We start from the raw sequence: 12,025 nt of genomic DNA, 5'->3' as shown, positions 1-12,025 counted from the left end.
AGAGAGAGAGAGAGAGAGAGAGAGAGAGGGGGAATTGATTTCTTCCATCTACCAATGCCTCGAGGTGGGTAAGGGGTGGTTGGAGGGTAAAGGGTGAGGGGTGACTGGTTATGACTTTGCTTCAATTTCCTGTCTAGGAAGCAGGTATATGAAGCCAGTCCACACTATGAAAATAGCAGCCAGAGCTGTTTTCTTTAGGTCCAATTTGTCGTGGACTCTTTCATCTTATTTCAGCAGAACTGTCCTGCCTTGTGCATAAATATCATGCCTGAGCATAACAATAAAGATTGTCCACGTGCCAGGATCTATCTGCATTAGGTAATAGCATCATATTTCTTACATTTAAATCCATTCCTTACTATAGCATTAAGTTTTCACTTGCACTTGATCTACCATCGGCCCATCTTTCATTGTGAGATTTATTGGACTTTCTACATTCTGAGTGTATTTCTTACTTGTTCTTGCATCCTGTCCTTGCCAGCCCATGTGTAAAGTAAGTAGCCAATATAGTAAATCATTAACCGGAAGCACTCAGTCAGCATCAGGCCAGTCCTGTTACAGTCCTATGCATGATTGTCCTTTAAGTAAAATGATGATATGGAGATTATGCTTATCCGTCATTTAGTATAATTGTATGGATACCACTTTGTTGTACGTTTTTGAGAATAAAGGAAATGCACAGATGATCCATTTTCTGTAAGGTTGTAGAAAGGTTGCATGTTTGCAAAAAAGGTCATCTAAAAGCCTTTGTATTGAGCTGCTTTTATGGGGAGGAGATTTAGGGTCCCTCAGCCTAACGCTGTGGTCTCTGGGTCTATTGGGTTAGCTGTATTAAGTGGCACTGCATTAGGGCAGAGGATTGCTGTTTCCCCACTGCTTCACTTCTCCTGATCACCTCGGAGGTTCCACAGAGCAAAGGCCTCATAAACATTTATGTATGGGCTGTGGGCTCCTGTCTTAGGCAAATACTCCACTGGGCAGACGCCTAGTGCCCCTTTATGCCTCTTAAGAGACTGTTGTCTGTGTGTGTAAGTGTTTGTTTCCCTAAAACACAGAGAAAGTTATGTTCCACCCTCACTTAGGATTTGAATAGTTCATTGATAGCTCAGTGTACCTCCAGCTTCCTGGAGGTAGTTTTTTTCACATTTGGAAGCTTATCATATGTTTTCATGCTGGGACACTTATCATATGTAAATTATATGGCTTTGGGCACTAGAGTCCACTCAGCTGTTATTTTCTTTTGTCATTCCTCCCAAGTAGAGACGGACACCCTAGAGAGCCTTCTTAGAGACGAAGTGAAAGGACAAAACTCTACTGGACCCCGTTACTAAAAGCTGAAATGTGCTTGGCCCTCTTATTTTTAAAGCTTTTCAAAGAGAAGACACATTTTACTTGTTTTTTGTTGCTCTTAGGAATTTCTGTGGGATTGTCAAGTAATCCCTCCAAGCCTTATTTCAGAATTGTCTCCTCTAGTTTGGCTTGTTTGGTCTCAGCTCCCCAGCACACACAGTGAAATGAGCACATGCCTGGTCAACCAGATCAGCAGTCTTAAGTTGCATGCAGGCGAAGCATCTCAGTCTAAACAAACAACCATTAGTGGTTAAAGCAGGAGTGTGAGGGTCCCAGAGGGCAGTCAGGGACCACACTGCTAGCAAACCATTGATGTGCCTGGAAAATACAGGAACAACATACAGGAAATCCCTTCAAAAGAACAGATGAGATATGTGAGATATGCTTGAGATCAACTTGCTATGTGCATAGAGTTATGTTAAAGTCCCTGTTTTGTGTGTGTTTACTCTGCAGGACCCTGGTTATGCAACCTTCCTGTTTGAGCAGCTCCAAAGACCTGGGAGCCATGATGCTGGTGTCAGCTGTTGCCAGGTGTGCTCCACACCTCTCCACCAACTGAGGCAGGAGGCCTTGCAGATGCTCCATGCTCCCATCCTCACACTCAGCTCAGACATGGCAGCCCTGCCCACTACATCCTTCTTACCACAGCCTGTTAGATACACTGTGTCGTCCAGTGTCCATGGAAAACAACTGTCCAAAGGACAAACAGCTGCCCACTCTGTCCTGCCCTTAGGCGAGAGGCACAGGGTACCAGGCTGGTCCCAGAGCCCCTCTGTTACTTCAGGACCTAAGACAAGTGTCCAGCTAACAGTGGCAGAAGGGCAGGTCAGTGGATCCCTGACCTCCGTCACCATTCAGGCACAGCAGTACCTCGAGGGCGTGTGGAGCATCTCCAGGGTCAACAACTTCATCCCTCAGCCCAAACCGGTATGTCTGTATGTTTTGTTTTCAACTTTGTATTACATTTCATGCATTTTCCTCCCTTTACAGAAAATAATTGCAACAGTAGAATGAGTATACATTCCTTGAGGGCCAAATAGGGTTACAAAGCATCAATCAATTTCTGGGATATTAGCAAAATTAAATTAATTATTAGGTTTTATGGCATGTTTGGATTAAAAGTATGCCTTTAATATTTAGAAATTTGACCAATAATTTGTGACAAATAATTTTATATTTGGATTGATTCCTCCTCCTTAAAATGTTAGACTTTCACGGGCGCTCGCTCATTTAACGTCACGTGCTGTGGCCGAGGGTGTTGCTTCGGAAGCTGATGTATGTCTGGCAGCATTGCATAAGAGATTAAGATGGAGGAGTCACGTGTTACAACAATTTCCTACAAATCATTGACAGCTTCCCTTTACCTATATGCACTGCCATTTCTCCTCTACTCTTCTCTTTTGTTACCCGGCACAGACCGTCAGACCGCCCTACACGCACACACACACACACACACACACACACACAGACACACACACACACACCACAACACACACACACACACACACACACACACACACACACACACACACCTCTGCATTTAGGCTGGGTTATGACTTTCAGCAAAATTATGATTGTGACAAAGTGGTTTAGGTGGTGATGGGTGGAGTACAGAAAATCTTTGCTCAAGTTGCTGCAAATGTATCTTTAATATATCAGATCGTTGGTAGTGCTCCGAGATGCATATCGCATCGGCCTCAGAACGGATATGCACGTTCCTATGTATGAGATATAGCCCTGCATAGAATTTGTGAGTTAAAACTTTACAGGCGTGCTGATCTCTCATTCCTCAGTGGCCAAGGAGTCTGAGTGATCTGGGGTCAGAGGTCATCCCAAAACTAATCTGCTGAGCTTCTCCTCAAGGGCATTTCAGATGACCACCCCACAGCGTCACCATAGCTCTTCTCTTATGTTGCACAGGCATTAGTCTGTGCTTTGTTCAACACACTAACCCGAGTGCCTGGTGCGGTCAGTGACTCGAGTCTGTTTGGTGTGTTGCATACCGTCGTCCGTCGGAGGGGCCGGCGGGCTTCATTTTGGCCGACCGGACGTGCTCGGTCGGAAGGTTGGCACTGCCAGCAGTCGGACTCAAATGACCAATCTGATTGGTGGGGTGCTAACTCTGGAATGACGAGTGGGATGAGCGTGAATAGAGTCTCTCAAAATCTGACGAAAAACCTTTAAACTGACCTTTGTCAATCTAAAATGACGACAGATTCAGCAACTGGATGGTCTATTTCTCGCTTTTCAGTTTTCAGAAACATGTTTCGGTTACGTTAACTATTTTAGTAAAATATTGGATTGTATTCTGAACAAGCCACCATGACAGTCTGGCTTTGAATTTCCGGAGAAACGAGACCCACGTGATGCGTTCGTCCAGTCAGTTGCCGGGTTAGTGTGTCTTAGGTTTGCCCTTGGTGTCATGGAATAGATCAGGCTGTACCTTGTTTACGACTTTAAATAATGCTCTTGCACATTTACACAAGTTTGATTTAAAAAGTGTAAGTGTTGACAGTGTTTTACTAGACTCTGGCTGCTGATATGAAGCTTTTACTGACATGTCTCTTCCTGCTTAGACTGGGGCATCTGGTCTCAAACCTCTGTGGCATTCTTTGCTGGGCAGACTCCATGTACAGACCAAACACCATACTAACATCATCTAGTCCTTGCACTTCCAAATTTCCCATCAGATATGTTGTATAAACTGTAATTTTGCCATTTGTTCTAACTGCAGTCTGTGACGGGTCTTGGTTGTGTTATTCCTTCCTTTCTGCTTGACAATTGAAGAAAGAGTTTCACTCCTCCCTTTAATGTCAACAAGTGCCTTCAGAGATGGTTAATGGGAGGCCATCAAAAGCTTTTAACTGCATGTATGCAATCTAGGGCAAATCAAACGGCTTGGCACAGAAAGGAGAGGCTGACTTGTGTTCTCCATCTGTGTGTCTAAAAGCAATTAGTGGCCTTTGGAGCTGGGATGAGTTTCTTAAAGCCACATAGCTGAAGCTGGGGCCCTCCTTGAACAGATAGAAATGTCCCTTCAGGACATGAAGTACAAACACAGCAGAAATGGGTGTTATTTTCTCAAGCTTGTTTCTTTTATTAAAACCAGATCCTTCAGCATGACAAAAACCCACACACACTTACAAGGATTGTAAGTTACGCTGTGCCAAAAGGCACAAGCTTCAATTCATGATTCTGTCTTGGTTTCTCTGTGGGGAAAGCATGCGCTGTTGTTCAGACATTGGAGCCGAAATGGACTTTGTGTGTGTTAGACAGAAATCCTGTCAACCAGGGAGCCTGGGGCGCTCCCACACACAGCCCATTATAGGGCACCGTCATTCCCCCATTTGGGAAAAGGCTCTGGTTAACATCTGGAATGATGTGTGTGATTGTGGTCGTTGGAATTAAAACTGTCTGGCTCCCTCTTTGGAACTGACTGATACTGGTTCATATTAGTGTAGCTGCCTTGAATTGAGCAAATGACCCTCAAATTCATTTTTCTGAGACAGTCTGTTGCAAAACTCCAACTTAGATAAGCTCCAACTTCACAATTGCTGAAGTTATTCCTTGTTTTATTGGCTGTTTAAACAAAAGAGTTGCAGTTTTTTCAGAAAAATACATCGCAAGCAGTGTCAGCTACTATTTAAAACAAGAAATTGATTGACCTAAATCTGAAATTCTCCCTTTCCCCAAAAAAATCCACGACCATATGTGCACTAATCTATAAAGACTAAGTGCTCTTCACCCATGAGGGTCTCCGTTATTGGCCCACTGGTTGCCTGCTGCCATTGCTGGCTCCATTGCCACCAATTTGAAGCCCAGCAGATGATCTTGGCTGCTGTTTCTTTAGTACAGCTGTGCTTGCATGGCAATGGGCCACAGAAAGCGACGATGAAAGGATAAGAAAAGAATACAGGAAGGAAAGGGAAGGAAAATTCTTGCCAAATGATGAAACATTTAAAAAAAAAAAGGCATTTATGTTTTTGGTATATGCTTTATAGACAGTGGGCATTTTCTGACCACAGTAAGAGAGCTAAATGTCAGAGTGTTTTACGTGAGTCCTTTTTTCACACTGCTTCAGTATTGTTAGAAGTCAGTTCTCCCCTCAGTTGGATTTTCTTGGTTATAGAGGTCACCTAAGCAGACAGCCAGATTAACACAAGGCCTATTTCACTTCAGCAGTAATCGTCTGTTGACCGCTGGGATCAAAGGTCACAGGGGAGTCCTGGTGCTCTCAGCGGCTGAGGAAAAGATGGTCTGCTGATAGGGTGCTGGCCTATGCTGCTCACTTCAGGATTCACAGGAAGCACTCCCTCAAACTCTTTTTTTCTCTCTTTCGACTCTCCATTATGTTCAAATCTCTCTCGCTTTGTCTTTTTCCCCCTCCCTTTCCTGCCTTTTCTTTCGGGTGGCACACCAAGGCAAAGGGATCAGGGAGAGTTGGGGGTTAAAGGGTGGAAGGCCAGCTCATTACTGGCTTTCGGTGCAAACGGACGGACACACAAGGCTCCACTGACACGGCCTAATTACCTGACTAGGGGATAGATCGTTCTTTTCAGCCAGAATCAGGGCCAGTCCAGGTCCAAGGCTACAGCAGCTTGGCTGAGGGGCTTAAGTCCCCAGTCATAATACCAAAGGGAATACTCTTTGATAGGCACTGTGATGAGCTCAAATGTGTGTGTGTGTGCACCTACAATATATGTGTTTGAGTCTATAGTTTATCAATTTTGAACCCACACCCCACTTATGAACAGCTGTCCCTGTATGCTTCAGAAATTCACTGCCACTTGATTTTGAAACCGACACTATACCGTATCAATCAGTGACAGATTTGATGAGCTACACACATCAGCTTCCTGTGCGGCTGCATGTGAAGTGCTCTAGTCTTTCGTGCCAGAGTGTAATGGGAGTTCCTAACCTGTCACCAACACCAGCATAGTGTAAGGCTTTCCGCTCTGGCATCTGCGCGAGGATCTGTATTTGGCTCATTTCAGTTAGCAGTCAGTTTTTCTTTCCATGGGGTACTTCTCAAGTCATAACTTCACATGCCTCAGCTTGATATCAGATTTAAACTCCATGATAAAGTCTCAAGAGAGTAAATCCAGACCTCTAAAACAAGGCTATGATTCTTAACTCTGATAACAAGCTCAAAAGGAAGAAAGTGGGAAAGTGGGAATTCATGGAGAAAGTGCACTGCCAGTCCACCGTTTGACGAATGCGCAAAACTTTTCTGGGAAAACATAATGCGCCTGTGCTATAATATAGCAAGAAATTGCACTGCATGTAAAACTAACAGTGACGGCAATCTGCAGAGCAATATCCAAGCCTCTTATGTGAATGTCAGAATGTAAGTATGTCCTCACATCCTGATGTATAGCATTCACATGTCAGGCTTGGCATATAAATAGTGCAGCTGTCAGCCTGTGTTGACAAATGGCAAATAATAGAAGGCCAGACACTTTATGAATAATACTGCAAAGATGTTATTTTAGCCACCAAACATGAAACTGGGACAAACACTGAGGTGTTAAATATGCAGAGGGCCTGACCTATGTTTATAATAAATATCCTGTCAAATGGCACTGAGGCTGCCGTGCTGTGTTGTGCCCAATTCAAGGTTGTTGCTGATTACCCAATGTTCTTGTGTCAGTGTTATAAATGCTTTTAGGAAAACTTTGGCCTTTATTTATTTAATTTCTGATGCTGAGAAACCACAGAACTTGTTCTTGTCAGCTGCTATTGATCATAGTCTCGCTGGGTAAACTAGCGGCTCCGAGGAGGATTAACCTTTTGTCAGTATGGTGACTCCAGCTAAAGCGTAGTCTCGGAGTTGGCTTTTTGGCTTGTTTCATCAGCTCTGTTCACTCCCTCAGTTGGACTCAAAACAATCAGTGAACCACTGCAGGCTCCAGAGCTCCAGCCAAACCTTTATGATCCATCTCCACTAAGCTACACCAGTTTTAGCTTCACCCTTAAACAGAAACAGAGGGCTTGAAGGCTTAGTGTATGACTGGCTCCTATTTGTTCTGGACTGTGCATCTGTAGGTCTGTGTTAAAACCTTTTCAGCCATAATCATACTTTAAACTTAATGTGCATTGTCAAAAACTGTATTATCATTATCATCATCATCATCATCATCATCATAATCACAAGAATGATAATGGTCTTTATATGACTCTTTGGAAATTTATGCAACAAGAAGCGTTTAAAAAAATCTGGTAAATACTTGTTTTTCTTTATCTAGCTCTAAAACTACTGTGTTGATGAAACTGGTATAGCTGTTTATGGATAATAATAACAATAATAATAACTTTGACTTATATAGCAGCCTTCATCCAAACCAGGACCCTTTAAAACCAATCGGGGGGGGGGGTGGGGGGGGGGGGGGGGGGGGGGGGTCGAGCCGTGAATTTGATTTGCTGCAGCACATATCTAACAAATATGAAGACCTACAGGTGGTACATGTATATCCAGTGTGGCTTTGATATTAGTTACCAGAGCCCAAAGGCTAAAACAGATGCAGCTCAACTCGGTTTACAGTACAACTACCAATCTTCCAGAGGAGGGCGTGCCCATGCAGGCACAGTTTTGATACCTCGTAAACATTTATGGAACAAATCTCATTCCTCAGATAGCTGTTGATGCTGTTTATTCCGCTTTGAAACTCACTCTTAGATAGTCCAAGCATAACACAACCTGCGGGAAGTGCCAAATTAGCCATGGAGGTATAGATATAATCAGGTGCAGAGTAAAGCAAATCGCTTGTGATTTAACTATTAATTAAATATGGGTTATCACTTAATTACAGTAGGCTCCAGCCAGAGCAACCTCAAGAGTGTTGCCAGAATCAATGAATGGTGTAGCATCCTTGCTGTTCTGTAGGGAGCTCTTTGCTGTGGATACTGCTGACTCCCGCTAACCGGTGCTGGCTGCAGCAGCTGCCTGTCCATCTGTGGCACAGGGGGAGTAAATGGAGTGGAAGGAAGGTGGGCAGGAGCAGTAAAACTTGTAAGTGAGGGTTGTGGTCTTATCTCTGTATCTGTGTGTCAACAGGCTCAGGGTTTGATGGTGGAAGCAGACAGGGATGTCACAGCCTCGGAGGCCCCAGTCACCACCATGACCACAAGCAGCAGCACCCTGACGCCCTGCCGACTCAGGAGCTCCAGCCAACCGGGACTCCCAGCACCCGTCACCGCTACATCCACATCCCCCTCTCATTCCTCCTCTGCAGCAGCCTCCTTCTTCATTAGGTAAGCGCCTTCCCCCGTCCTGTCAAATCGCACCATGTTTGAGTCTGTCAAAACGTTCAGAGATTAGATCAAGCTGTTGCGGTGCTAAATGAAGTGTTTAGTGTTTGTGTGAGCCTGTGTGCGTACACGCCTGCATGCATTCAGGCTTGTATGTGTGTGTGTGTGTGTGTGTGTGTGTGTGTGTTTGTGTGTGTGGGTGGACAAGAAGAAAGCTGAAGAGGAGATATGCACAGACTCGCCTTTAAATGTCTGTCGAAGGTCGTGGTTCATGGTGCTGGCTTCCATGAGGGGCACATATTCCATGGAGATGTTGTTCTTGCCATGGTTGATTTATAACGTTGCCTCGGGATACACACCATCATGGGACTAAATGAACCTTTAGCTACAGGCACCACTGCCCATGAATGGATAATAGAATTACATAATTTGATATGAAAAGGGAGAGTCTCACGAAGGGGCTTAGGTTAAAGCCGAGTATTGTCCAAAGGTATTTCACGTTTAGTTCTTTTCTTTTCTTTGTTTTGCTTCTTTGACTTAAAACAGCTCTTCAGAATTTGCTGCTTTGCAGGACAGTTATTTAGTTTTTCGGTGAAACCATTTGGAGGCTTTTTCAGCACTGCTTGGCTCTGGTGTTGTTGTTGCCCCGAGGAATACTTTACCCTCTCCAGGCGGGTGGATGGCTGGTGCAATGTGCTGTATTGTCATTGATAGATTCCCTGGCAGGCCAGTCAGTGCATACATTCCCTGCCTCTTCTCTCCGAGGAGTGCTCCACCATAATGAATGTCGGCGAAAGAGAACTGGCTAAGAATGATGCATAGGACCATTGAAGCTCTGCACCACAGGAGGTGAAGGGACTTGTGGAGTGTGACAGGAAGCCCATGGGATCAATGTGCAGCTTAGGTTTTCTCCAAGCACCCCAAATGGAGTTTGTCTTGCCAGCTTTCACAGGGTCAGAGAATATTAGTGGGGCCATGAGGCCCCTCCTTTAGCTAAGGGGACATTCCAGATCCTCCACTAAATATGCAACTTCCTGTGTGTACCACTTCCTGTCACAAGAGCAGTAAACCTGAACAACAGCGAGGTGTGGTCCTTTGCTAGACAGGGTTAATTCCTGACACTGATTTATTAGTTGCCATGTTTTCTTTGGACCTGAGCTCAAAAAGAGTAGCATAGAGAGCCATGTCTGGCCAGCCAGTGTGTGCAGGGAAAAAGAGGGAGGTGGACTTGTTTTTTCCCTTAAGAAGGTCCTGGTGGGGCAGAGGGGCTGTAGGTGGAAGCATAGTAAAAGGTTCCACTTTTCATTTCAACCCAAAGAGAATTTGCTGCCAAGAATGTGGTGTTTTTCTTGGCCCAGTGAAGCACAATGACGATGGGCCAGTTTAAAACAGCATCATATTCCGCATATACAAAAAAAGGGTGGTGGAGATGCACTGTGTTTGATTTGAAGCGCGCACACCCATTTCCTGACCCTCCGCAGCTGTTGCCTGAAACAGCAACATCATCATCGTCTTCTTGTTGTTGTCTTTGTTTCATCGTTTTGTCAATCAATGCTGATTGAAATGTAAATCCCCAAAAGTCAAAACAAACTGAATCAATCAACAGATTTGTTTTTGTTTTGTTGGTAGTGCCTTTATGTTTTAGACTTGATTGAAAACTCATATCTGATTAGTATTCCTTTTTGTTCTCAAAAGATACAATTAGTGGGATGCATGTGTAAATCCTGAGAGTCTAGGATGTAAGAGCTGAATAACCAAACAGCAGTTTCTACCCCGATGGAGTGGATAGGGCTCCTTAGACACTTGTCTGACATTCACTAACACCACTCTACTCAGAGATGAAATTTTAATTAGAACGCAATTAGTTAGATTCTAGCTGCCTTAGCTAGTCTGCTGCTGAGAGAAAATAAGAGTGTGGTGAACCAAAGTGCTTCATTGTTTAATTTTTTCTTGCAAAAATAAGTCAACTGTTTGACTGGTTACAAAAAAGCATTTCCTTTGTTTGAGATGTCTACTGAGTTGAAAAATCATAGTATATCAAGTATAAATCTCGACAACTACAGTGACCAGCAGTCCCATTTCTGTGCACAAATCAGTAATGTGTCCCCTATGAATAATAATTTGTGTCCCTTAATTCCTTAATTGTGCCATCCAATAATTTTCATTTTAAAATTCCTTCACAAGGTAAAAGCATCATGTTACAAGAACCTAACATACAGGATGTTTAGAAGCAACCACAGTATATTCAGTATATACTATATACAAAGTCTATTAAAAGCAATTCTTTCTAAATTCCACCTCCCTAAAAGATATTTCATAGGATAATAGATTGTTCTTGTAATTTTCTTGGGCACATTATATTTGGGGAGAATAAATGATTAATTTGAATGAAGTAGTTATTAATTCAAGGGAAAAAAATACTTATTTGTGCACATGAATATCTGAATCGTTAACCCTTATACCAGCCAGGCTGTGTACCGTAGATGAATAAGAATGTGATTTCACTCTCTTTCCCTTCAAAGTCCGGCTATGAGTGTCATCTTGTGATGCTTCCATTTTCCGAAACTATGAAAAATGTCTTTAAAAATATATATATTTTTAGTTATATATATATTTTTTCAAATAAACAAATGCACAAACAACCACCAACGCTACAAGACTCGTCCATGTAGTAAGCAGAAAGAAATGTGACAATTAGCCATCATGTTGTCTGTTCATTTAAGTCTAGATTATAGTCCATTCCCAAAAGTTCCAGTGTCAATCTTCCACTTATGCGGAAAAATACGAGTCCATTTCTCAATGTAATGTCCAAGTTATTCCTAAGTCAAAACCTCTGATACAAGAGATCTCCACATGGAAACAGTAGGAGGGATTTCCATCTGGGACAATTTGGTGAAGCTCCATTTGTATACTCACTATAGGTATATGGTAATATGTAGACTCGATGCAAAATATTATATTGCAACTCTTTATATTTGTTGCAAATCAAAATTTTTGAGGGCAGCTGCACTATCTCATCACAATCCTCATCATCTATTACACAGTTTAGCAAAGTACACCGTGATGCTCTTAAACATGTAAGTTTACTTAGGTTAAAGCTTAACATCTCATAGTAAAACTTAGATAGAAAATGCTTGTGCTGCTTATATTTAAGGAGAAATCTGTCTATGATGTGAAACATGTGGGGAAAAATGTCTCTGATCACACGATGAATGTATCTTTTAATACACTTTTGAAATCCCAGTTATGGAATCATTAATTTATCCTGCTTCCTGTCTCTGGTAATTGTGGAAAGCCAAGAGATGACCCCAGGGTCAGTAATGACCAATTGGCAATTAGACTGTCTATACAGTTGCAGGGAGATAGGAAGAGTCAAGGGTCAAACTCTGACCGGATGATGTGTGTATGTGTGTGTGTGTGTGTGTGT

The 12,025-nt window shown here is 43.0% G+C and overlaps 1 protein-coding gene across 2 annotated transcripts in view; it reads left to right on the top strand.

The window, feature by feature from the left end:
- The window catches only part of kif26ab (kinesin family member 26Ab), a 79,456-nt gene that overhangs the window by 28,624 nt on the left and 38,807 nt on the right, over positions 1 to 12,025 (top strand). For both annotated transcript variants that reach the window (XM_032500594.1, XM_032500595.1), the window contains exons 3-4: positions 1,804 to 2,277; positions 8,405 to 8,601. In XM_032500594.1, coding sequence (XP_032356485.1) covers positions 1,804 to 2,277; positions 8,405 to 8,601 — 671 coding nt within the window. The remainder of the gene's footprint in view (positions 1 to 1,803; positions 2,278 to 8,404; positions 8,602 to 12,025) is intronic.

Source organism: Etheostoma spectabile, chromosome 20 (assembly GCF_008692095.1).
Source record: "Etheostoma spectabile isolate EspeVRDwgs_2016 chromosome 20, UIUC_Espe_1.0, whole genome shotgun sequence".
NCBI lineage: Eukaryota > Metazoa > Chordata > Actinopteri > Perciformes > Percidae > Etheostoma > Etheostoma spectabile.
This window is presented reverse-complemented; position numbering and strand designations above follow the sequence as displayed.